Genomic DNA, 27084 nt, shown 5'->3' with positions numbered 1-27084 from the left:
GAGTAAATAATCTGTTTCACAATCACATTCATTAGGATAGAAAGAAGGGGATTAAAAAGTAGACATTCCTGATATCTAATCTTAGGAGAATGGATGACTCTTTCTGTCAACATAGAATTATTCCATGAATTAGTCATTATGGTTCAATTGTGTCCAAATATGTAAAGCACAACCTTCTAAGTAGACTAATTTTCAAGCTTGCTCCATGGCCCTCTGCTTCAATTTACCACATAGTCCTAGATTAGAGGAAAATTTTCCTTGGTGAGGTGTAGTGGAGGACACCATGTGTGACAGCAGTGTTTGTCTCTTTCCTCCTGCAAGAGCAGGGTGCTTCTTTCACATGTCATGGGATTGGAAAACTTGACTGCTTTTTCCATAGCACAAGTTCAGAAAGAACAAGATTGTCTCCTGTATTGTCGGAGAATGAGAGAGAAAAAGACCAGAGAGGATGTGAACATGCCGGGGGTTAAAATTTGAAAGTTCTGATCTTCTCCAAAGCTGCTCTGAGTTTAATCCACTGTTGAATGGCAGCCCCAAGCGTCAGTGTTCTGTGGGGATGTTACAATTCATATGGTGGGCAGTTTAGTCACCCACTTAAACCAGGCCATGACTAGCAAAAACACCACAGGGTTTATGTTCAAAGGTAAGCCCAAGACTAAAAACACAGGCACTTGCAAGGACCAGGGAACTGTGCACCCATAAAGTACTCTTCTGCTGTGCCTTCCCCAGGCTGTTTCACTGTCTCAAAGCCCAGCTTGAGCTGCCACTGCCACAGAAAGTTCCCTGCACTGCACTTCCTAGAGCAGAGGACTCCCATGTTCCTTGCCATCACAAAGGACCCGACTTGAAGGGGCCAGAAAAGTTGTGAAGAAGGTGGGAAATAATGCACTTATGAAGACAGCAAAGGCATATCTGGAGAGAAGGAACACCTGAAATTGAAATAAGCTGCGAACATTTCTATGCACACCAATGAAGAAGGTTGCAAAACAGGATGATTCAGGGTAGATATAACAGGACACTCCTTCTGCACACATTTGAAAGATTTTTTATTAATTGGAAAAAGCTCAGAAAATAATAATTTTTTGAACTCGCAATTTGTAGATTAAATCTTTTGATGAATGCAGTTCAATCTAGAAACTGTATCCAGAACTTCATCTGCATCTGATTTGGTAAAAGTCCTCTTGGACTCACAAAGAAAAACACACATACATTTACAGATAAACCCAAACTATCAGGCAAAAATGAAAAGAATGTATTCATGACAACAAGATTCATCCCAAGTAAAGACTAAAATGAAGGAGAAAGTTTTTTTCCTACAATGATTGATGGAATAAGGTGGCTTGAAACGTGCTGGATCTTAGCTGTGCAAAGTCTTTAGATTTCAGGAAAGAGATACTTGAATCCAGCCAAAAATGTAGGCATTCAGTTAGAAGTAAAATGAAATTATTTGACCCACATCACATAGAAAGCCAGATTCAAGATTCATAATTACTTGTCAGCATTTGACATGCCTGTCTCCCTGACGGTCAGGATTTGGACCTCTGCCAGAAGAAATTCTTCAGGGATGGGAGGTCCTGAGGCTCTAGTTGCAGTGGGAAACCCCCTGAATAGGGCTACAATAGGACTTTTTATTTTTTTAGCACCTCTCCATTCATAGATAATAATTTACAGCTTTGCAATTGTGAAAACCTGTTCACCCCTTAATGATCTGGGAACTACCCAAAACGAGGATTTCTACCATCCCCACAGATACTATTTCTAAAAGTCATCCTATGCTAGGTTTATGCAAGTTTCTATAGAAATGTTAATTTTTTTCAGTCCATGGTAAGTCTTCTTTTTGCAGTAGGAAACCAGATACTAACTGATTAATAGATATTAGCTGTTTAAAAGACAAGCAATGTGAGAATGAAGCCAGATGTCTGTACTAGTGAATGCACCAAGAAATGAACTTTTAACCATTGATCAGAAAATAAGACAACTTCTGATACTTTCCCTAAGGCAGAGGTCAGACAAGAAGCAACACAGAAATTCCAAGATTGAAGAGCAGTTTCTAACACGAACTGGAAAAGCAAGATTATGGGGGTGGACACACCTCTCTGGGCTCTTTGGTTCCTAAGCTGTGTGTGGGAATATTTGATATTGAAGATATTGATACTTCAGAACTCAGAAACAGATTGCCACAAAGGTGCAGGAATAGAGCCCAAGACAAATTAACAGATGCTCTCTCCTTTTTCTGAGTCCCTCGGGGCAGGCAATTTTGGATTTAACTGCTGAAAACACAGTTAACCATAATCTATTGCCAGATGCTTAAGAATTGAGTGGGATTCTCATGGAAGGGTTTCCATGGAGGAAGATCAGCACACAACTTTGTGAATTATGTGCCAGTCAGCAGGGTAGCAGCCTCCTCCTGGGATACACAAATCAAAGGTGGTGGGGCAGAAAGGTGGAGGCTTCTGCTAACTTCAGTCAAGATTGCTGATTAAAAAAAAAGGAAAAAAAAAAAAAGAAAAAACCCATATTAAGTAAAAGCACTGCTTCCTATACATTGCAAAACATAGGAAGATAGCACAGAGGTAAGAGGGATGAAAAAAGTCCTCTGCAACTGGAAGTCAGGAGACCAGCCAAAAAAGTGGTTTGTGTTTGCAGAGCTTCTTGAAATCCACCAGTCTTCCCATATTTTAAATCTATGGGGATTTTCCCTTCCCAGGGAGCTAATTAAACTACACAGCATGTTTTGCTAGATCAACAAGAAGCTTTTATCCTTTATGGGACTATGAAAAACTCCAAAAAAGCCACACCATCACAAGCGAGTGCTGCACAGAGAGCACTGATATTGCCAGTGTTGTGTAAGGCCAACATGCCAGCACTTCTCAAATGCTTTTCCAGGCTTTCAGAGTTCTTTTTTCCCCCTAATTCCCAGTTTCCATACATTTCCACCTGATGCTGATTTTTTAATTTTCCACCCAGCTGACCAGTTGCAGGCACAGCCAATACTGCTCCACACGAGGAATGTTGCCACTCCAGGAGTATTTATGCAATAACCAAGAGAATAATTATGGATCTCATCTGCTTAAATGCAGGTAGAATCGGAGGAGGTGGGTCTGTAGCCACGTAAGTTTGGGAGGATAAACAATTCAGAGGGACTTCTGTGCTGCCTCCTTCCCTCTGGGAAAATGACCCAGTCGTGTGCCAGCAGCATCACAAGCTCAGCCCCTTGAGCTGGGCAAGTTCCCTGCAGACCATCCCCCTCCAACATCAGGAGTTGACTAATTCACACTATTGTTTTCCTTGGCAATTTTGTCCTTCAGCATGGTCAACGTTGCATTTCAAAATCTGCCCTTCTTGCTTTGCTGTACATGACCTTGGATGTTTCATCACAAGCTGCCCACATCTTAGCCCTGAGCTCAGCATTCAGAAAAAGACCAGGATACAGGCAGTGTCCATGGGAAACTTGTGAACTACAGATGAAATCTGTATACAGCCTGTGCATACAGCCTGAAATCTTTCTGCTATGTCCCTGCAGCCATGGGGCAGATCCTGCCATAGTGCAGCTCAGCCTGAACCAATGCCAGCAATGGAGGCTTCACAGAGATGCTTAGATCAGACTCTACTGTCTGTATGGCTGGGATAAGAAGGATGAAGTGGGATTTTTAAAGAAATCTAGTCTTTCCAAGGTGCAGTGATGGACCAAGACACATGGTATAGAAAAACAACTGATGGCTGAAATAATTCTTGGCTTAGGTTAGTTTTGTAATTCAGAAATCTTGCCTCTCACTTCAACCATTCTCTCTAATTAGAGATCAGAGGGCCTGGCCATTAAGAGTGACAGTAATTTTTCAGACACTGGGGGAGGGAAAGGAAGAAAACCAGGATGCAGCAGGATTCTTTCCAATAATTTCCTCTTTTCTTTCTCTAACCCTCAAGTTCCACATAGAAACTTCTCCTGAGAAAGAGATGTGCCTGCATTAAATGCACTGAACTACGATCAGAGGTTTGCTTTTTCTCTGTTGAGAATAAGGAAGTGCCTCACAGGCCATTTTGAAATACTGGATACTGTAATTATTTCTATTCCATTTTAAGAATAACACATCAATAGTCAAGCAGCAAATACTCCCTCCACAGTAAACTGAAGGAAGAGCCAGATAGCTTGTTTAATATTCAACACATCAACCAGGAAAAGTGCAGCCAGAGAGAAAAGCCTGTGTGCATTTCTGCTAACTGTCTTGAAAGAAGACAGAAGTCAGACACAGGCCACATCAGAGGTGCCAGCAACGACCCAGAGTGAGTTCTGCCCAGCCAGCTTGCAGAATTCCATATCCTCACTGCCATGGCCCAGCCAGCCTGCACCTCATCCTGTAGCACAGTGTGGTTAAGGCAGCAAACAAACACATGATCAGCTTTCCTTTCTTCTGGGGAATGAAGGGGCTTCCCTGCTTCATATGGTGTTGGGAAGTTAATTTATTGATACTTGTAAGTGTACAAAAACTGCAGGAGTTCTACAGTGCTTAACAAGAGAGCTAACACCTCCACTTTTCTAGACTGTACCCAAAGCTGATTCTTTTTGTGTTACCACTTATTTAAATTCCACCCAGGAACCTTGACCATGGCTTACCCTAATGCTAAAAAAATGGCCTGGCTGAACTATGGACTTGAACATTTGACAGTGATTTATTAATGACATCTCCTAAAAACACCGACTGAACTCAAACCAACATTTCCTCTAACCCTGGTTGGCCAGCATTTCTAAACTAGACTTGTCTGGGGAAATGCATGGCTAACAAAAGGAGGCAGCATGGGTGTCTGGATACAGACCTGGCCAGGTTTCTAACACTGAATATGAATGGTAATGATCTACTGTTCTTCAAAACGACAGGATGATTTATACTTTCTGAACCTCTAGGCATCATTGAGGTCATCATCCTTATATATGAATCACAACCTTATTTCCACATGAATGAAATAGATATATATATATATACACAGAGAGATGCACAGATATATGTATATATTCACAGAGCAAGGAATCTGCAAGAACTCAGAAGAATAACCTTTCTGTTTTTCAGTTCTGTGACTCTTGAGAAGAATTTCCAAAGCATTTCATGTCACAGCAAGTTGGTTGAACATGTACCAGAGCTCTCGATAAGAAGCTCAGGAATAAATAAATTCAGATAAAAGGACAATGTGTCCCACCACTATGAAACACAAAATTGAAAAAGCCCAGAGGTTTCAGAAGCCCCATAGGACATGCTTGTGTCCCTACTACTGTACATGTATGTCTCTGCTAGTGTTCATGCTTCACACTGCGGATTTCCAAGTGCTTTGTGCTCACTGTGAAGCTCACTGCAGAACTCTTTGTGATGGTGTGCTTTCCTGTGACTGCTTTCATTCTAGCATAACATTTTAACTGAGAGCAAATTAACAAAACAATACTCCATAATATCCTTATTTCCAGCAAGTAGTACTGAGAAGCCAGTAGGAGCCCCAGCATATTCTTGCCTGTACTCCAGTACAGTGCTATGATACATGGGCTTTTGTAGCATGGGCATTGTAAACTGTAATTGGATATTGATGGATTTACTTGTGATCAAGAAGTGCCATTGACTACCGGGGGAGGTTCTTCAATTCAACTTCTATGACCTAGCATACACTGGCCTTTTTCTGCTTCAGTCTTACATACATTAAAATTCTGGCTTGTGTTAGTCAATATAATATACACATATGCCATTTACCTTCCATTAAAACGAGATGGATTACAGATTCTTAAAGTCAATTTCCTATTTCCTCAAAGCAATCTTCTCTTCATCCTGCCCTGCATCTTCCAAAAAAATATACATTTAGAAACAGATTCTTTTCAAAGTTTAATTTTACAGATCATGCACAAGTGCTTGTTCTGATTTCACACAGGATCTCTGTTGTGCTTTCAACCTCTGCTACCAGTTTTCATGCTTGCAATTTTTATTTGTGAAATCGAACTGCTAAAACCATGCACAAGCAATGCTTGTGTGCCTCAAAACTGAGAGAAGTATATAAAAAAAAGATCCAGCAAGTCAATCTTGTAAGAAACTCAAGGGAGTGAAGAAGAGCAGACTGAATTCCATCCTGACAGCTGCTGCTGGTGGTAAACACAGCAAGGAAGTTTGCTATGTGGAGAAAAGGTTGAATTTTATCTGTAGGGACCAGAGAGGGCCCTTCTGACAGGTAGACCAAGATGTCTTTTAAGGTGTGAATCTATTCAACCAACTTTGGAGAGGCCTGAAGATTTGAAAACAAATATCTTCCTTTTATCTGGCAAATATCACAGTTTATCTTCCTTTTATCTTGTCTGAAAACTTACTCATCTGTTAATGATATTCTAATTTTCCTTTAAAAATGCCTTGACTGTTTGACTTTCATGGATAGTTCACTACACAAATCTACTGCTGTAATCATTCTCTCTCCTCTGCATTTATAACGTTGTATCCATTAGATTTGCATATATATATATTCAAATAGGCACTTGAATCTCTGAGTTTCTTGACAAAGCAATCTAATTTTTTTAATTTATATATTTTATTATAATAGCACCATTTCATTCCCAGTAAATTACCAGGTTGTTTTCAGCTAGTGCAGTAATACAGTTCAACACTATTTCTCTGAGAAAGCAGCAAGAATGCTCCCTCTACCTCCCAGTGTAACAAAACCCGCTTGATACAACACCAATTTGCAGCATCTGGGGGAGGCAGGGGTCAAAAGTGAAACCCCACTGAAGGGGTACACTGCCATCAATGAATATATTGACTCAAAAAGGCACATAAATTTACTTCTTGCTTCATCTAGGTCTGCCTTGGTTGAAAAGTCAGTAGTTTGCCCTCCTGGGTCAGTGTTGGAGCTGTGGAAATAATCAAATACCTCACGTACCCAAGGACAACAAGGGATCCATTGGCTGTTACTCATCCGCCCCAGTGCCCCACCAAAGATACAGCCAGGAGTGACAACACGCCTGAGGTATTTGCATTTTTAGTTCACTCTACTTTAACATCTCCTTTTGGTCAGCACTGCTCTCACAGTAGATGCTGCCCCTCAAAAAGGTGCTGGGAGTCAGTGGAGCTCCTGGCCCCGAGATGATGATTCCACATTCACTTCTCCAGATACCTCTCTGGCCATGGTCAAATACTGATAATATTGGATAATAATATTTATAAATGAAATTTTTGCTCTACCTAGTTTGCATTCTCACCCCGACCTATTCAGCAGGGAAATGTCTTAATAATGGTTTTAGGAATTGCAATTTAATAAAAACAGGAATTTGGTCCTACTTAGAAATCTGTAGCAGGAAGAAGACATGTTCATGAAAGCAAAGGTGAGATGCAAAACCTACAAGCAGGTGTGGGTAAAGGAAAAATCTGGGAATTAGAAGACCAAAGCTGAAGACATTCATTAACCTTTTCAGACTCCTAGTTTAACACCCTGCAGGCTCAGTTTCCCTATACCAAAACAAGAATAAAGCTAGATTTCTCCTGGGGTAAATTTTGCTGATATTTATGTACAGAAATACAAAATATATGAGCAGCAGTATTCTTGTAATTTAAAATGCCACACACTGAAAATTATTTTAGCATAACTTAACAGGATAAAAATTTGAGTCTTAGGCAAACCCCAGAAGGATTCTGAGTTTTGCGGGTCAAAATTAAGGCCTTTCAGATCTTTTTCAAATTCATAAAGGCATGAGGTTTGGAGAAAACTCTTTAAATTCCTATAAAGCCAAAGAAAACAAACAGTCTGGTGCTCTGGGGAAACAGGAATAGGTTTCAGACTGGAAACAGCAGCTGTAATCAGCATTTTTCTGTGTCACATACACAGAACCCTGGCATCCTTTTTGCAAAGAAAAGGAGGGTTTAAGAACTCTAGCCCAAAGTAAAGGTTTGGATTATACAATTTGGATTATCAAACCCTCCTTCATGCCTACAGAACAGTTCCCATTAGCTCACAAGTGCATTATATTTTACAGTAAGACTGTTCAGGCTGAAAGGACACCTCAGGATATCTAAAGTTCAACCCCTTGCTCAAAACAGGGTTCAAGAGCTGTTCAGACTAAGTATCTTAGGACTCTGTCCATTTGGTATTGATAGATGCAGTTTAATCTCTCTCTTCAATGGCTAGAGCAAGTTAATACTGATTTTGACAAGAGTCCTGCAGTCATAGCAAGCAACTAAAAACCAGAAGGCAGGTTATTAAGGCAAAAGCACGACTGTGGATTGACACTGTAAAGGAGCACTTGATAACAAATTGCCTCAGGAGCAGGCCAATGCAGTTAAAGCGAGAATAAAAACCAAAATCCATTCTGCACTCCACACACAGATTAATAATTTAATCAACAGGGGTTTGTCTTGTTTAAACAACTTATCTTTCAAACCCTCTTATTTGGATCTTCATGGAGTGAGTTCACCTGATCTCAATCCCACTCAAGGGTGACTTAACAAATTGTACAATAGAAGTTGCTGATCAGAGAAGCACCCAAAGCATGGAGTTTATGTGACTTAATAAAATTCAAAGCATTTGGGTAAATTTCCCCTTGTTACACTACCACATGAGCCAAGTTTCACAGCAGTGGCTCAGTGAAAACATTCAGGCTGATCTGCTGACTGAACAACAAACATTTCTTAGGAGTATGCCAGAAACTGTTTTTACCAGTCTAAAGCCAGCCTGTTTCAGCTTCCAGAAGATCGTGAATTGCCCCAAATGGTGACACAGACCAAGATGATGGAAAGAGTTGCTTGCACACGCCTGCATTCAATATTTATTTTAAAGTTTTGCAAAAAATCCAGTTTGATTGTGGAACTGGAAGCCTCATCCATACCAGCTCAATTTTAGTTTTAACACTTGATTTACCCAACTCAAAACCTGAATCCTCCAGAAGGTGAAGGCAATTTATATATTTGTAAGCTCAAAAGAATGTGAACATGAAGCCATGGCCATACAGTAGGAGAGGCATGCAGATACATTTTACATTACACATTATATTCATTACCATATACACTCTATTAATGATAGCCATGAAGTTTCAGCACATAAGCACACACAAAAACACATGATCACGAATATATAGGCACACACACGTTATTAATAATAGTAACAAATTACCCTCTTCTTATTTCTCTAAACAAAGGGAGCTTCCTCACAAATTATCTTAAGGGAATAAATGCACCAGCAGATACACAGCAACTTTAAATAAACCCCAGATAAAACCAATAACTTCTCATAAGCCAATTATATTTGCCACACCTTCTGGGCTAGCAAAGGACAGACTTTTATAATTATATTTTTCTTAGTCGCTATTTAATAATACACAGTCATTTTTAATAACAAGTATGGAAATAATTAACATTCAAAAATCATGTAACCTGTTAGTGATTTTCTATCTTTGCTACTTATTAGAAATTTAATTTGTTCACGAGACTGAACAAAAAATGTTTCCACTGAATTTAAGGAGCATTCTTCTATGAATGAGACTCAAGATGTTTCTGAAGATATTCTGGCCTTAAGATTTGATACTTAAGTGCATTTGTAATACATTTAAAAATGAGACATCATAAAAGCAAATTGGAATAATTTAGAGACACAGTCCAGAATTTTTCAACAAGGGCTTCAAGTAGCTCTAAAATAGATCCTTCCAGCATCACTAGAATTACACCAGAAATCAAAAGGGTATCATTTCTGGTCTTGTGTGTCATCTTGTGCTTGCACACTTGCATAACCTTATCCTCATATCTAAAAACTTTTCTATTATTGTGCTGAATTACTGACCTCAGATCCCAGGCTCAACCTTTCTGTGCAGACTGGCTGACTTGCTGAGCTCAGCTGTGATGGATGTCTCATCAAATCACCCTGCTGGGAAAGAACAAGTTTATTTTCTTCCAGCCCCTCCCTCAGTAGTCTGGGGCTCTTCCTAAAGATATTTCTGATAAATATTTTGAAAACTTCAGGTTAATAGTCCTAAGAAACTTTTTCATCTGTTTTTTTTTTTTTTTAACAAAGTGGCAATTCCAATCCCATCTCTGTTCTGTTAAGTACAGGAAACACAAATGTATAAAAATAGAAAAAAAAGAGAAAGAAATCAGATCCTTCAATAGCAATGTATTTAATAATAGCATTTAAAAGAAGAAGACCTAAAAACTATAGACTAGATAGAATATAAAAAGTCTTCTATTAAGGACTTACACAGTATGAAATTAGTATTATAAATGGCCTGGCATGTCAGTCATTTGGCATAAATGAAAGTTTAAGCCCTCAAATCCGTCTCACTTTCTTTACTTTTTTTTCCCTACTTTTGGGGGCTATAGCTCCAATTCTGTCTAAGAGAGCAGAAGATAGCCATTTCATATTTTAATACAGATGATGCTGATGTAGGAAGTCCTTTGGCTGTTGGCTCGTTAGCACGCTAGGAAATAAAAAGAAACACCAGTTTCACACAGGGCGAGCCCCCATTCGTTTATCAAGTGCGCTGCCTCTGCCAGAAGAGGCGGTGGAGCAGCTGAACCGGAGAATTTGCTGTGCAAAGGGGCTGCCACCAGAGGGAGGTCCCATTGCGCCCAGCTGGGCTGGGTCACCTCAGCCAGGGAGCATCCCCCGGCCGTGAGAGACCGGGAGCCGCCCTCCTGCTCCTCCTGCTTTCCTCCAGCCCATCCCTCTGAAATGCGCTCCCTTCCCTTGAGACATCGTCTCACCGCTCCCTGCCTGTGCCGGATCCGTCCGTGGGCTGAAACTCATTTTGGGTGCACATCACTCCCCAGCTAGAAGGGAACACACCGGGGGCGTGCTACAGGCGAGCAATCCTGCTTTCAGAGGGGCAGAAGGGGATGCAGCTCTTGTGGGCAGTATCTGTTCATCACAACTGCTCATCACAGTGACACCGAGGAAAAGGAGGAGAAGGTTAATGTAGCATGATATAAATGTACTAAAATAATCCCTTAGAATGCCAAATCATTGCAGTCCTCTTCCTCACACAGATTGGTCCTCTTTTGTCTCAGCTAGCTATCATGTTATGTGACTTCTGTCCTCCAACCTAATAAAAAAAAAAAGTGATCCAACATGTTTCATTAATATGGCTTTACAGTTCCAACAATGGCACAAAAGCTTGTGAGTTAGGACTTTTTTATCCAGTGTAAATCAACCATGTAGAGGGCCTTGCTATCATTTAAACAGAGGTACTAGTTCTGACTTCCAGTCACCCTGTTACTTCTTTTTGGACACAAGCAGTAACCTTCACAGGGACCATCTGATTCTGAAAGAGCATTATATTGAGACGCCTCAAAATCCTGTGCATCTCTGAGCCTATGATCCAGCAGAAGCCCTCGGGCTATCTGACACAAACCCGTGACTGGTGTGACTTGTCAAATCCTCATGCAAGTCATTAAAGTTTTAAGAGTTTGTAGCAGCAGAGGGTCTGGTGGCCGATGCAAATAAAAGCAGAGCTTCTCTGGGAGCTCTTAGGAAGAGGTTAAAGCATGCAACATCCTCCTGCCATGACTGGATTGTCAGGTAGCTTTCTTTCTGATTTATTAAAAAAAAAAAAGAACAACAACAAAAAACAAAACAAAAACAAAAAACAGAGATTCTAGAGAAAAAAAATTTTTTTTTTTGGTTTTTTTTTTTCCTCCCACAGAAATCATCTCAGACCCAGAACAAAAGAAGGGGGAAACCAGCAGCAGGAACCCCTCTGTGTCTGGAGGAGCTGGATAGGAGTCAACAAATAAGTCTCAACTCCTATAAAGGGTGCTCTTCTGATCTTCTCCTGCTATGACCTTCATCTATACCCTTTCAGGGACCTCCTACTAAGCTGAGGGGACCACGCTGAAATTTTCCTCCAGAAGAGCAGGAATATGAGGCAGAAACGAAGGCCAGCAAAAATGTTCCTCAAAAAAACCCCTCCTACTTCAGAACTTGTGCAAAAACCATTCTCTTTTCTAGTTTTGAACATATGCTCTCTAAAGCACAAATCTTCACATATAAATCCTATATGATAAAATCATTCTCCATTTAGGTCCTGCATTACTTATTTCATGCTTTAAATTAGTCCAGAAATTTGTTGCTTTAATAATTTTCTCTTCTTGTCCTTGGAAACTTCATGAGAACTTCATTTTTGGGTTTCATTTACTCTGCATCAATGGAGTAACATGATAGAAAAAATGTTGTGTTGCCTCCATTTCCTCCATAAAAGGAGTGTGGGAGATGGGTAGGAATGCCTAGATCTGGTTAGAAACCAGAAGAGTTTTTCCAGTGCCACTCAGTTACTTGTGCAGTGCCAGGTTCAAGGGACCATTATACACACCATTTTTTGGATGAGCAAGAGCCTGTTCTCCTCAAAGCCTGTCCCCAAAAATGTCAGCAATGAGGAGGGATGATACAGCAGCAACACACACTATCTGACAAGCACCAGTGCTAAACACCTTTGTGTTGTGCTTGGAGAACACTGACAAGCTCACCTTGATCCAGAATGTCTCCAAGCATGTGCTCAACCTGAGATATAGAGTAGGTGAAGATGGAAATGAAGCTGGCAGATATTGCTTGTGTTTTGCATTAATCTGGGGTCTTAATAGCTGCAATCTTTCCCACAAGGCTGCTGCAAATAGGGGGCTCTAATCTTATACAGCTGGGTGATATGAGCACGTTTGAAAGAAAAAAAAAATCTTTACTGGTTCCTAAATGACAAGAATCAGTGGAAGACTATGGAAGACTGAGGGGCTCTGTCCTGTGACTGATCTGACATTCAAAGATATGTCTCTGAGCTGATACATCTTCAGGACCTGCTGGTGCCCATCTTCCCCCTGTTTTGGTTTAATTCTTTCTGACAGGGCACCTGAATTAGCAGTTCTGTGGCAGTTCTTCAGCTAAAAGAGGCTAATGGCTAACAGAGCTTGTTGCATTCCTTCACAGCAAATTCCCAGCTGTATCTTGACGTTATCTAGTAACAACAGGAAGGTAATAAAAATGCAATGGTTATGTCTCTGAGGACCCTGTGCTCCCCACCCTGGGTTAGGATTACACAGATAAAGCTCATTTTCATGGGCCAAGCACAAGATAACAAGGCACTGACTTCAGCATCCCCAACACCACAAGATTAATCTTGCAGAACTTCTTCCACTGGGGCTTTGTCATATTTGCAAGTAAGTTATGCCCACCTTGAACAAAGAGCATAGGGCATGTATTTGGCATCATTTTACTGTCTTCACTCACAGTCCAGACCTACCATTATCTATGGGAACCAGAGGGTTATTTTCAAAGGTTAGCATGTAGCCCCTGTTGGATTTTCATGGCTTCATAAGAAATTTGTTTTTTCAAAGTTAAGTTCAGACATGGTCAAAGGTCAGGTGGGAGCTGAATCCCACCTGATTCATAAAATCCATGAATTTTATGAAGCATGCCTGAGAGACCCTGGAAAACATTATTATGGTAGGTTTGGGTTTTTTTAAAAGAATTCTGTTTTCTTTAACAGTTCAAAAGAACCAAGTAAGCATTAGGAAGTGATCTCTCACTTTTAAATGTCTTTCTCAGATACATTGTTAAAGTTGGCTCCACCAATTCACTCGTTTTAAGTTCATCATCAAAATATCCACACATAGTTCAGGTATTATTATTATTATTACTATTATTATTGCCCAAAAACCCCTCTCAAGTAAAGATTACTTATAGATGATATGAATATTGAATAAATGTAATCCATGGATTAATTAGCTAAAGCCCTATGTTAATCAGAAAGCAAGAAAGGGAGAAACACTAGCTCATTAAGCATTTACAAGTATGTTGTATGTGCTTCCAGGATTCAGTTACCCTCTCTCCATAACGCAACTGTTTTTTATTTAACACTTGGATGTGTGAGAGACACCCAATGTCCTCATATGCTAAAACTCAAAATTGTCAAATTATATAATGTTAGTCATCACCAGTGTGAGGAGAAAAACACTAAATAACATAGTAAAAAATATTTGTGCTACAACTCCATAAATTGCATACATGTGATATTGACATAAGTAATAGCTGGATTCATGGCTGTGCATTACTTATTCACACTTTGTGTGGAATAACTCAAGAAGTAAAAGACCCATTCATTAATCTCCTCCCCCCAGTCTATAATCCTAAAAAATCCTAAACCCTACAAGACACTCGATCCTCTTAGGAAAATCAGGCTCTTGAGCTGAGGATGGTGGTGTGCTTGGTGCTGAAGCACTGCTGATGAACTCCCCATTGTATTGCTGTGCAAGCTCTGGTGGGCCCTGCACGGTTCTGTCGTCTGTTTGATGGACACAGGCATGTAAAGTCCTCGTGTGCCACCTCTCTGGCAGCCCATGAGGCATCTTGCTGCTCTCCCAGGCCTGCCATGCTGGAGTCTCTTTGGAAAAATTTTGTGTATATTTTTCCTTTAATGGAGTACCTTCTACCATCAAAGATGGGTGTCAAAAGAATGTGAAGTGTATTTTTCTTCACACATAGCATTTCTTAGAATATCCCACCATAAGGTTTTTTTCTCCATGGATAATTACATGTTGCAATATCTTTTTTCCTTTATTTTTTTTTTAAACAATGCTATTCAGTGTCCACAAGCTACAAGCAGACTGTCACAGGCAAAGCCAGCCCAGAGGTACAGCATGATCTCCACCGGCCTAATTCTGGGGGAAAATTACAGATCTCTCTCTGCGCTTACCAAAAGAACAAGGCAAACAAGGCTGGCAAGACAACATAAGCATTTTTTCAGTTTTTCTTGGTCTCATCTTACATGACACCACTTTATTGTACTGAATTCTACTCCTCTGCTCCCCAGGCTCTGCTGCCCAGCCTTCCTCTGCATCACAGCCTCTAGCACAGCCTGGTCCACCCCAAAAGTGGCGTGGCTCTGCAAGTCTGCCACATGTTCCCCCAAGGACATATACCACAAAGAATCAAGATTCCAATGTTTCTCATCATGCTTGTGTGGCTGCACATCAGCCTCAGGGGGACCATCACTTCCAGAGGAGTCAGACAGCATCAGATAGAACAGGTTATTTATTTCTCTTGAGACTCTAAGGCAAAGGGAGCAGTACGTCATATGCAAAGTGTCTGTTGCACCACAGGCTGAGTTGGAAAGGTAATATAGGGATTTCTCCTTAGGGGTAAGTTCTTGGGCAGACACTTTAATAACACTCCTCATTAGGAAATAACTGCCAGACATTATGCAACTCCCTCCTCTCCATGGGAGGGAGTCCAACAGAGTCAGAAGCATGAAAGATGAAGGTTCCTGCCTATGCAAGAGTGAAAAGCTGCCACCCAGCCTGTAACAGTCTCATCATGATCAGTCCCACTACCTTTGGCAGTGTAGGTCCAGGGGACCAAAGCAACAGCCAAGCAGAGCTTATTGCAAACATGCTCATCCATCCTGACGTGTTGCTTTATGGGAACAATGTAAAACAGCACCCATTCCTGCTCTGTCCCATACACTGGCACCCCTCAGCTGTCAACCCCACTGTGAGGGGAGTGCAGGGGAGTCTTATCCCCCCATGTGGCAAGGGGTGCCCAGGGCCTCTGTGACTGCTGTGGAAACACCACACCTTGCCTCCACTGCTGTGAACAGACTGTAAAATCAAAGAGCAGGTGTTTCATCCCAGGGCAGGAGACAGAGGCATTATCTGACCACACATTTTGGTAGTAAAACGAACTTGCAGTCCCCATCACTTTTCAAAATCATGTACTTGGTACCTATGGGAATGCCAAGTGGCACAAGCGGCTTTGGAGCCTGTGGCTGTCCCAGCTCCCCATGCAGATCATAGGTGAATCACCAACTCCATGGTGGAGTAGAAACCAGGACACTCAACTCTGCCAATGAGATGCTCAAATAAAATGTCCTTGAGCATGCAAAAAGCATCTGAACATGCCTTGTGGAAAAGAAGGGGTAAGGTCCATGGAAGGACAAGGGGTTATGGCTTGAAACTAAAAGTGGGTCAGTTTAGATTAGGTACAAAGAAGAAATACTTTGACCATGAGGGTGGTAAAACAGTGGCACAGGTTGCCTAGAGAGGTGGTAGATGTCTCATCCCTGCAAACATTCAAGGTCAGTTTGGACAGGGCTAGGAGCAACCTGGTCTACATGAAGATGTCCCTGCTCACTGCAGTGGAGTTGGAACAGGTGGCCTTTAAAGGTCAGCTCTTGCCCAAACCATTTCTGTGATTCCATGAGGCAGAAGCAGTGCTATCACTGAGCACAGTACTGGGGAGGGTGTGATGAGCATCCACAGCCCTTTTGCCTCCTGCCACACGATTCTTCAGAGACTTAGTCTTCATTTAACTAGAAGATCCCTAAATCCTCTGTTTGGGAAAGAGATGCTTGGGACTGAGGCAACTGAAGTATCTTGCAAAAGATCTGTTCCAGTAGCCTCCAGCAGCTGGGAATTTCTCCTTTTTTCCTGGCACAGTATTAATTCAATGACCTAGCAATCACACTGGAAACAAACCACATCAACATATTGAGTTACAGGTGAAACTCATTCACTGGGAAGACTTTCAAAAGGCACTGTCACTGTCTTCAGACACACTGTCTTCAAGCCCACTGATGTGGGGAACACACAGTGAAAATGCCCTGTGCAATGAACTTGTAGGGTTAGAGCTGTTAATAATGTATGGGCATATACCATACATTATGTATTAAGCTCAGGAGAGCTGAGCTAAAGTCAAACACAGATTAAACAATCCATGGTGTTGGACTTCAAGTACTTGAAAGGTGCCCCTAGACCCACATTCAATGAGATTGAAACAATTCAATGAGAAAAAGAGATGGAAAGAGGTTCAGGCTGGCATGTCCTCAGTCAGTACGCCTGAACCAAAGCAGGAGTCATCAGTGCATGTCAGTGATGCATGATCAGCCTCAAGCTGATCTCCTAAACAGTCCTCTCCTTCAGGAGGGAAGGAAGGAACTAACACTCTCCCTATTAATCCTTAGAAAAAAGTCATTTTTTCTGCAGTATGTTTCACAGATGGTGTGAGGGTAAGCTCTCCTTTTGGGAAACCAAGAGAAACCCCACACCAAGAATGCACCCTTGGGTGCTCTCTGCAGAAGCTACAGCTGAGGCAGACAGTGCAGGTTTTACTCTGGACATCACTCAAACAAACCTATTCTTGGCCCACTAAAAAACTCCAAGCTGCAGAATGCAATACAATACTTAGTGGTTCTAAAGGACTTTCCAAATGAGGGTCTCACATTAATTAATTAAGCCTCAGAGCACCTAGAAGGAAAATCTATCCTATTTTACCAGCAAGTGCAATGAGTATGCAAAGGTCACACAGAATAGAGGAGCAAAGGAAAGAGAGATCCTGGTATCCTGACTCCTGACTCCTTGCTGCATCTATTAGCTCATGAGTCCCCTCCAAGGGACACGCATGGAGGACAAAAGGTGACCCACATCTGTGTCCCAAGAGGCACTGGCTGAGAGATTTAATAAGATGCGGGAGAATGACTAACAGGGTTACACAGATTGTTGCAGGTCAGTAAAGAATATGGCATTAAGGAAATTGATCCTTTGAAAGCCTCCAGCCACATGCTTATGTCAGAACCAGACGTGACTTGTGTCTGTGTTTCATATGACACCACCAAGTACCCACCAAAGGGCTTTCCTTCATGTTTAAATAATGAAATGCAATGTAATGCCAACAGGTGCTTTTTTCATGGGGAGAAGGGAGAAGACGGGAAAGTGTTTGGGTAGGCTGAGGCAGAGCCCAGGTTTTCCCTGCCTCTCCGACCCCTCCCTGTCCTTATGGCTCATGAACAAGAGGTCACTGGCAGCTGGATGTGCCCATCTGTCTGCAATGCCACGGAGACGAGCACATGGGTACTGGAAGAGGAAGTAACTTGTGTATGACTGGGGTGTGTGTGCAGCACAGCAGCTACAGTGCCTGGGCAATAGACAGGAGGCTGCCATGGGGAAGAAAAAGAAAAGTACTCTACAGGTCATCCTGGAAGATGGTTGGTATCACTGTGAGACCATTTTGGTTCACATGCTGCCAAATACTTGACTAAACCTCTTGGGGCTTCCTGAACACACCACTTGCATCTCTCAAAGATTTCAATTTCAGTTTGCTTTGGCAGGGGACTTTTGTCAGACTGCCAGACTAAAGTAAATATTAAGAGCATTGCAGTGGGGAAAGAGTATAATTCTATAATCAATAAGGGATATTCTGCCAAGCTCAGCTGGAATTTAAGGGTCAGCTGTGTAAAGCATCACATTCCAGCAACCAATGCAAACAACTCTTTGTTCTTTGTTTTGCAGCCGGAATAGAGTTTGATGGAGAAGTGGAAACTGACACAGAGAGTGAAGGTAATGTAGAGATTAACAAATGTGGTCTTGTTTGAAATACAAGAGGTGATACCTTTTCTTTTTCTCTCTGACTTATGACTTCCTCTACAACACAAACTCTTTCACGAGCTACTTGCAAGCAAGCAGAATTTTCCCTTGGGGTTTGACTTATAACAGTAATATAACAGTAAACCATCATTCTTAAGCAGTCTGTCACCTTTTATCCATGTTCCCAGAGTCAGAGGCTGTCAGAGCCCACACCCCTTGGGAGTCAGCCCCTAGTAAATCAGGCACTACAGTAAAGCACCACCCTGTGCAGGGCTGGGGCTGCTTTGCACTATACTGAAATCCTGCTTGCCTTCCCTGTAATGCTTGCTTAGACCATAATATACTGGGATCTTCATTAATCATGGCCACAAGAAGATAAAGATGAAAATGGGTTGAAGGGACACTAAGGACTGTGAGGGAAATTGGGAAAAGACTGTGACAGGATTAACAACACCTTTAACTCTGCATGTATAGTGTATGTAAAGTGAGAGAGCTAGGAGGTAAGATCATAACAGCAGTGGATAGGTGATACAAATGTAGTTGTTACTGCAAAAACAGTTCACAACTGAGCGAGCCTGTATTGCTCATAGAATATGAAAAGGTAAACAGCAAACTACTGGGATTTTTTATTTTTTTTTAAATCATGTCCACCTTTTCCATATAGGCAAAAGAGGCAGTAAAATAAAGGTAACAAATTAATGCTCCATATTTAACCTAATACTTGATAGGCTGCAAATTTAAAAAAAAACCTAGATCATTAGCTATACAAAATGAACATTTTCCCAAAGAGAGCAGGTGGTCCTTTGATCTAGGTGATTGACCAAAAGTTTAGATGGACCATTACATAGTAACTGAAACCTGCATAATTGCTCCTGAGAAATTATTTGGAAGCTCCTTCTCATTCCCAGTGTCAAATGCAACAGCAACTGCCTACTAATTTTTTACCACTAAAACCCAGAAACTATTTGTTTGTCATTAATTTCTAACATTTCACCAAACCAAAAATGCTAATACTAAAATTCTTTTTTGCTTCTATTTTTCTCACCTTTTGGGCTACTCATTTTACACTCTGGATCCCATTCCTTCACAATTTCCTTCTTCCATTATAATATCTCCAACTCTTTACTTTCATCAGCCAAAGTTTTTGGAAAATAAGAAGCCAGAATACTCTGGAAAACCTACTATTCATTTTAACATGCTTGATTATGAAAGAGACAGAGAGACCTGGGGGCTTTTGAAATTTTTTTCCCCCTTTCCATAAAATTCTGTAATTAAATCATGCTCCACTTCAATCCTTTAAGCTGGAAGCATTTCTGACTCCTGGAAAGAGGAGGTTTTTAGTTTGCAATGCCAGTAAGAATTGAAATGTGTCTCAGAGACTATCTGGTCTTTTTCTTCTCTGAATATAAACCATCCAATATAAATAAAACTCAGAGAAAGAAAACTGGATTCTGCCTGTGCTGTGCCTTTTCTCTCTATAAATAGAAGAACTCCATTCCCAGCCTTGAAAAGTAAACAACTTTCAAGGACACCACATCAACAAGCAAACTACACATTGTGTAACAGGCTGCAATTTCTGTTTCCTTTATTCTGATGTGTTTACAGGTCAGGGAGATACCTGTCTGTGCTGTCTGATGGATGGGCTTTTGCATTTGTAACGAATTTCCAGTTTTCTTATGGTCACATATAAGACAGGGATGTGCTAAATCATGCTGTCTTAAAAGGGAGTTGCACAACCAAAGAATTCCACCTGGTTCTTGGACAGGGCACAACACAAAGCCCAACAAGATCAACAGGCACCTGCTCTTTGAATTTGCCAGGGTTTGCATCAGGTGCCCTAGCTGCCCACGATCTTCTGATGAATCTTTATTCTGTCAGCACGGATTTCCCAATGTAATTGTTTTTTATCACTTGCAGAAGATGAAGTAACTAACAAAAAGAAGAAAACTAACAAACAACCCCTCAGGGAAACTGGCAGAGCAAGCAGACTTCAAAGCAAAAAGCAAGAGAAAGACATAGAAGAAAAAGAAGACAAAGAAGAAGATGAAAGCAAAGAGGAAGACAATGACAGCCAACAAAACAGAGCTTCTAGGAGAAAAAATTACCAAAGGAGAAATGGAGATGGAAAAAAGGCAAGAGAGGAAAGAAGCCAAAAGAAAGACAGAGGCAAAATGGCTCCTAACAAAGATCAAAAGGAGTCAGGAAACAAAGAAAAGAAAACAACGAAGAGAGGGAAGGAGGGGGAGAATAAACAGAAGAAAGACAGGAAAAACAGGTAATTAAAAAATCCTTGACTATGGTGCCTTGTTCAGACTGGCGTCAATATTGACATGCCAGTGGCATATGGATCAGAATGGCAAAACCAATAGACTGCAAATAAATTCCTGCTCTCCTAAAAGAGGCACAGTGGAAAACTGTAAAATTCCACAAACTAAACTGTTCTCAACCAGGATCAGGTCTAAGCATGAAGTAGAGTCTTAGTACCTACAGTCAGGGGTAGAAAAGCACCCCTGAAAAAGGTACCTTGAGAAATTTGGGTGTGGAGACTTGTTTTTTTGTTTGGTCTATGGAAACATTCAAGTTAAAATGGATCCCTTGTGTTTTCAAGTCTCTTCCTCTTCTTGCTAGTCCCAACCTTCAATTTCTTCCCATATCTTCCATTGTGTTATAAAGGCATGAAAACTATTTTTCCAGAACCATCTCTAGCTCTGGTAGCTGTAGGCAATGTTCAGTAGCTGAAATATGGCCCAAAGCAAGATAATTGTAGTGGGGTTCAAATTCCCCCTCATTATCCTGGCTGGAAACAGCCCTGCTGTGAGAGTGATGGGCAGGGGAATCGCACTGAGCCAGGGGATGTTGGGGCACTGTGCCCATATCGGAGTGGAATCCCCAGGACCAGCAGCAGCTTTCTTCCCCCAAGCAAGACCTTTCCTCTAAATCCCTGTGAGTTTTTCTGTGTCCTTGATTTTATGTGTCTTCCAGTACTTCTTCTTCCTCCAACTCCTCTGATGAGGAGTCTCTGTCAGAGGAGGAGCTCGCAATGCTGAAGGAGCAGGTGGAGCAAAAGAAAAAACTGATTTCCACAATGAGGAACAAGCCCTGGAGGATGGTGAAGAAGCTCTCGGTGCTCAGGTACCCATCAAAATGGAACCCCCCAGTCCTGGGGTCTCTGCTGACTGTTGTCAGATGCACTTGGTATTTCCTTGAAATTACATATTTGCTGCTGCTGTAATACCATAGTATCAGAAAAAGTGACCAGCAGAACCTGGCCAGCCTGTCTGGGTTCAAATGATCAGAGTTAAAATGTGCAATCTGATTTTCAGCCTCTGTAACCAAAGAACAGACAAAGTGCAAATCTGTTCAACTGATACCCACAGCCAGGACATTCTACCCTCGTATTTAAAACCAAACGACTCACTACAGTCAGTCTACTTGTTAAAGCAAACTCCACACCCTGGCTTGCTTATTCATGTCTTTTGTTAGACAGAAATCAGAGCAGTACAGTGCTGTGTTAGTGCGCAGTCCTGAGATACAGCTTCTTGGAAAAAATGCTGTGTTATTTTCAAAGGTTTATGGAGCAAAGGTAAATCTGCCACTCAGCCCCTGGGGAAGGTGGGAATAAGTCAGGCAGCAGCAGAGACCCCTTAGTGCTGGGCAGTGGGGGACAGTGGGGCAGAGCAGACCAGAGAAATCAAAACCTATAGGTTGACAGGGAATGGCTCATAACAAACCATTATGCCCTGTCAGGGCAATGATTCAACTCTCAGCTCTACTGTTCAAGGAACCTCTGAAAACCCTTCTTGGCAGGAGAGATTTCAAAATAGCATTGCAAAGCACACATACATCTCCTTTTCAACTAAAATCCCATCTATGTTAAAACCCGACACAGCCCCACAGGGAGTGGTGATCCCCCTGCTTTGTGCTTGCTGAGAGGTTTCTCAGAGCTGCAGGGACTGTGCTCTGACAGCTGACAGTCACCATGTGTCTCTGCTTCTCTCTTTTATGCCCTGAAGGCCAAGACCTGTTCTATCTTCCAACAAATTCAGGAATTGTGAACTCCGCCAAATATTTCTGAAAATCTGGGTAAAGGTCTGTAGCAGGGCAACTGTGTTAAAGCAGCTTTTCCACCTCACAGCTATGTTATGAGCCTGAACCCATAGCAAATAAATTCTTATGGCCCTAAAATTCCAAATTTCTGTAAGAAAACAAAAAAAAAAAGAGCAAAGCAGGGTTATTTCTAATGCATTTTTTCCTTGTGGTGTAGGATCCTGACTGCAACTCTACTTAGGATCATGTTTGACAATGTACCTCCATACTTTCATCTTATTTCTGAGCTATAGCAATCATCACTACCTAATGAACCTAAACAAAACTGTTGCGTTGCTTCTGCAGGGGTCTCCAGAAAGGCTATCAGCATGCTTTACATTCATTAGATATTTTTGGTTGCATAAACTCAACCCTGAAAGAAGAAATTATTATCCCCACAGAAGAGGGATGTAAAACACAAAGAGAGCAAAACAATATGTTCAAGACTTAGAAATCTTCCTTTAGGTTTGCAAATGAAGTCACAGGTGATTTTCCCAAGGTTACAGGCTGACCTAGCCAACTATTTATACCAAGGAGAACTCCATCTTTCCCACAGGCTTAGGATGGCAAAAAACATCCCATCTCCTGAAATTTAATCTCTTCTTGTTGGCAACAACAATATACAATATAATTTTATTCACAAGCTCAGCATACTCAGCATAACAGCATCTACCTAGACTATTTTCTCTGTAGTTCCCTTAGATATCCTAATGTAAAACTAATTCCATTTTGCAGCTTGATTTTACTCCTGACTAGCATACTCATTCCTCTGTCACTGTGATTACCCCCTTAGGCTGTTTGCACATCTCTATGTTTATCCTGGGAGGTGTTCATAAAAGGAAACTCTGCATCCTCTTAGAGTTTATTTCACTAGGCAGTATTGTTTTTTTATTGACCAATGCATCAGGAGAGAGAAATTATAACAGGCATGCAGATTGAAAGAGCTCTGCAGCAAGAGAAATGGGCACACTTTTAGTTTGCACACAGGGAGAAGCATGGAGCAAGATTTGGGGCACTAACAACACTTAAAGCTAATATAAAGCATCTCTACACGAATGTGGGTGCTTTAGGGACCTGAAAGCTAGTCCTGGGTGGGTGTCTAACCTCTAAAGGACACAGAAACTGACCAGCAGATAGCAGGTGGGGAGAGACACCAAGTCCCCACCTTCCTACGAGCACGGTTGCTTATCCCACTGGTGCAGGCAGGGGTGAAAAGCTAAAGATCCCTTTGCTGTTTTAATAACCTTGCTTATTTTCCAATTAGGGAGGCACAAGATTTTGTAGAGAAGTATGAAGGAGCTCTTGGAAAAGGAAAGGGCAAAAAGTTGTATGCATATAAGATGATGATGGCGAAGGTAAGTGCTACAGTGATGTCAGGGCAAGGCTTGGATACTCAGTTATGTATTCAGCACATTTTTATATTTATTGACCTCTCTTTTGTGAAACAGGCACAAGGAAGTCAGAATAAAACTTCCTGCCCATATTAAAAAAAATACTAGTGGGCTTCAAATCTATGACTATTGCAGAAAGAACAGGGGGAAATTTATCCCAACCTGAACCTCATTGTGACCTTTCCTGAAGCAAGGGAGAGTTTACAGGATCAGGGAAAACCATGGCTTTCTGGCTGCAATCTCCAAAACCTTGATAGGTGAGAAAAGATATCCCTAAAGCAGAAAGAAGCTCTGCCAAACTATTGTATTACCCCTAGTCTTGTAAAATTTCATCTTCTCCAATGATGAGGTGATAACAGGGAGAAGGATGGCTGTGTTTTGAGACTGAAGTTGGTAGCCAAGTTGCATGTTGTCATGGAGATTATACTGAGAAGTGCAAAACAGAGCCAGACTTAAGATTATGAAATCGATGGGAATTTAGCTGCTGGCCTGGTGAGGAAATATTCAAGAACAGTGTTTTATCAAGCTAAATTTTGTTTTAAATAGAGATTGTTCTGAAACAATTCTTTCAGTGCAGAGCAAGGTCTGAATTTTCTACCCCTATATAATCTGATCAATCCATAGCATAACTGCAGCTTTCTAAAAGCCTGGAAAGGTTAAAACTCTTAAAACTCAAATCATAAATGTGAACAATTGGGGGGGGGAGGTGGATTTTTTGTTGAAGGGAGTTTCTGAAATAGTCCAAAACATAAGATCCAGCACAGAGTTCATGCTTTGGACTTTACACTCACACCTAACCATGCTACCAAACTGATATTAGAAAGCCCTGCTTCAGAGAAGCCCCCTCTTCACACCTCTTTTCTCACTGCAATGTTGTCTTGTTTCAGAAATGGGTGAAATTCAAGAGAGACTTTGAGAATTTTAAAACTCAGTGCATTCCCTGGGAGATGAAGATAAAGGAAGTGGAGAGTAAGTTGAAGGTGCTGTGTGCTGGCAGTGGGACATTTTCTAAGATAGCCTTGTCTTTCACACAAACAGTGTTCCAGCTTCCTGGTCCACAGTCTCCACTCAACCTGGGCATCAGTGCCAAACAAGAAGCACAGACCCCCTGGCAGCAATTGTGAGGACTGTTGGGAGGCTCATGGGAAACATTGGGGAGACCTGAGGGCAAAGGGTTGCTGAGGATAGTTTAACCCTCCTAAACTCCTAACCGTGAAATGTCTTCCATTTTAAGGTCACTTTGGCTCCTCCGTTGCTTCCTACTTCATATTTCTGCGGTGGATGTATGGAGTAAATCTTGTCCTTTTTGGGTTAATATTTGGACTGGTTATAATTCCAGAGGTAAGTGCTTAATTCTCCTTTCAGTAATATCTTGCCCTTTGCTTGACACAAACATGACATTGACAGGACAAATGCCTTGAAACAGGCATCGCTTTAGAAAAATGAAATGCCTGAGGACAATTATTTACAAAGACTTACTGACACACAGGAGCAGAAGTTAGATTGATACCAGGAGACATAAAATGCTATAAATGCTATGCCTGCCCATCCAGCAGCTGAAACAGGGACTCGGCAATCTATCTAATTCAAGGCCAGTTTTACATTTTGACTAAAGTGAAGAACATGACATTCCAGTCCCAGGCACAAGATCCTTTCTGCAAGAGCCACAAGAAATGGATTGTGCTCTGAAAATAATTAAATACCCTCACTTTTGGGAGCTCTGAGGGGCATGGCCATAGGGCAGCAGCTATGGCACGACCCCTCAGGGAAAGGACAATTTCCCAGCACTTTGCCAACTAACACTTGCCTGGGAAATAACCCTTTTTCATACTTCCATTTCATATGATTCACAAGCAATTGTTTTATTTTTAGTTTTTCTATTTCTCAATCTTGGAGAATGAAAAGGATCTCATAGCCAACTTTATATGATCGTTTATTGAAGAATTTTTTTAATGTAGCCATTACAGCTCTGGCTAAATTACTCAGTGCAGTATTTAAAGGCTGTGCAATCCACAGACAGTGGCATCTGTTCTGTTCAATGCAGAATTTTATGGAGCAAAAATGCACTGCAGAATGTCTCCTGAGGACCATGCTTTTGTTCTCCTTAATGTGCTTGCTCACACTATCGAAAGGGAAAGCTCTGTTTCCTCCCAGGATGAGGAGACATAACCATTAGCACTGAACAATATGAATGTGTTTGGTTATGAACCACGCATACGGCAGGAGCTTTCCTTTCTGAAGCACTGTTACTCACTGCCTACTGAGCTGTTACAATACGGAGAGTAGCTGGGCAATAAACATTCAATCATAAATTATTTTGATTGTAATTAGATGGCCCTAAAAAATAAGTGATAGATGATATGCTAGGACCTTTCTAGGCTATGAATACTAATCAGATATTCTGGCAGAGGCAGCAGTCAGCTTGTAAATATAGTAATTCTCCATAGCCCTTGGCATTCTCTGTCTGGACTGCTGCTCCAGCTGCAAGACCTGCTTTGCATGGTGCCATCAGGACAGGCTGTGCCATGAAAACTATTCTTTGCATCTTTTTGTTACCTTTTCTTACCCAAACCTAATTGCCTTTACCTCACCTTGAGAACATCTTTCGATTCAGGACTCAAAAATACAAATTATACTTCAAGCTTGACTCAGTGCTCTTGACTTTCCTCAGAGGAGGAGTTCTGCCTAAATAGATGAAGCTAATCCCTTTACTGCATTAGGCTCATGAAGTTCAAGCAAAGAACTCCTTGCTAAACTAAGGACATTTCAACTGCAGCTGTTCACTGAAGGATACAATTTCTCCAAAAATGATTTCCTGTGCAATGGATGTGACCAGGGAAAGGGAGGTCCTCTGGTTATTTGCATGAAATGAATACTAAATATTAACAATACATTTAATACTGTACATTAATAAATATACTTAGTGCTAAATATGAATATATATATAATGAATACTAAATAATTATAAATTAATGCTAAGTGCTTTTTTTAAACTGCTACTCTAACATTAAGAAATAAAATATATTTCAAAATCAACAGAAAAGGAAAACCAACCAAAAGCAAACCAAGATAGACTCATTAAGGAAAAAAAACCTCTTTGGTGTTTTGTAGTATATATGAATCACTGTTATTAATGTTCTCCAGGTCCTGATGGGAATGCCATATGGGAGTTTGCCAAGGAAAACTGTACCCCGGGCTGAACAAGCAACAGCTATGGATTTTTCAGTTCTCTGGGATTTTGAGGTAAGCACATGAGTGTTAATCAT

General features: G+C 41.2%; 1 protein-coding gene across 1 annotated transcript in view; it reads left to right on the top strand.

Moving 5' to 3' along the window:
* The first annotated feature begins 17916 nt into the window (after positions 1–17916).
* TMC2 (transmembrane channel like 2) overlaps positions 17917–27084 on the top strand; it is a 31239-nt gene continuing 22071 nt past the window's right edge. Inside the window, exons 1-8 of the mRNA XM_062496882.1 lie at positions 17917–17962; positions 18267–18314; positions 20259–20616; positions 21324–21473; positions 23692–23782; positions 24706–24787; positions 25053–25159; positions 26963–27061. Of these exons, the coding sequence (XP_062352866.1) occupies positions 17917–17962; positions 18267–18314; positions 20259–20616; positions 21324–21473; positions 23692–23782; positions 24706–24787; positions 25053–25159; positions 26963–27061 (981 nt within the window). The remainder of the gene's footprint in view (positions 17963–18266; positions 18315–20258; positions 20617–21323; positions 21474–23691; positions 23783–24705; positions 24788–25052; positions 25160–26962; positions 27062–27084) is intronic.

This window comes from Cinclus cinclus, chromosome 1 (genome assembly GCF_963662255.1).
Source record: "Cinclus cinclus chromosome 1, bCinCin1.1, whole genome shotgun sequence".
In the NCBI taxonomy this organism is placed as follows: Eukaryota; Metazoa; Chordata; class Aves; order Passeriformes; family Cinclidae; genus Cinclus; species Cinclus cinclus.
The sequence above is the reverse complement of the archived record's forward strand: the minus strand, read 5'-3'. Positions and strand labels throughout refer to the sequence as shown.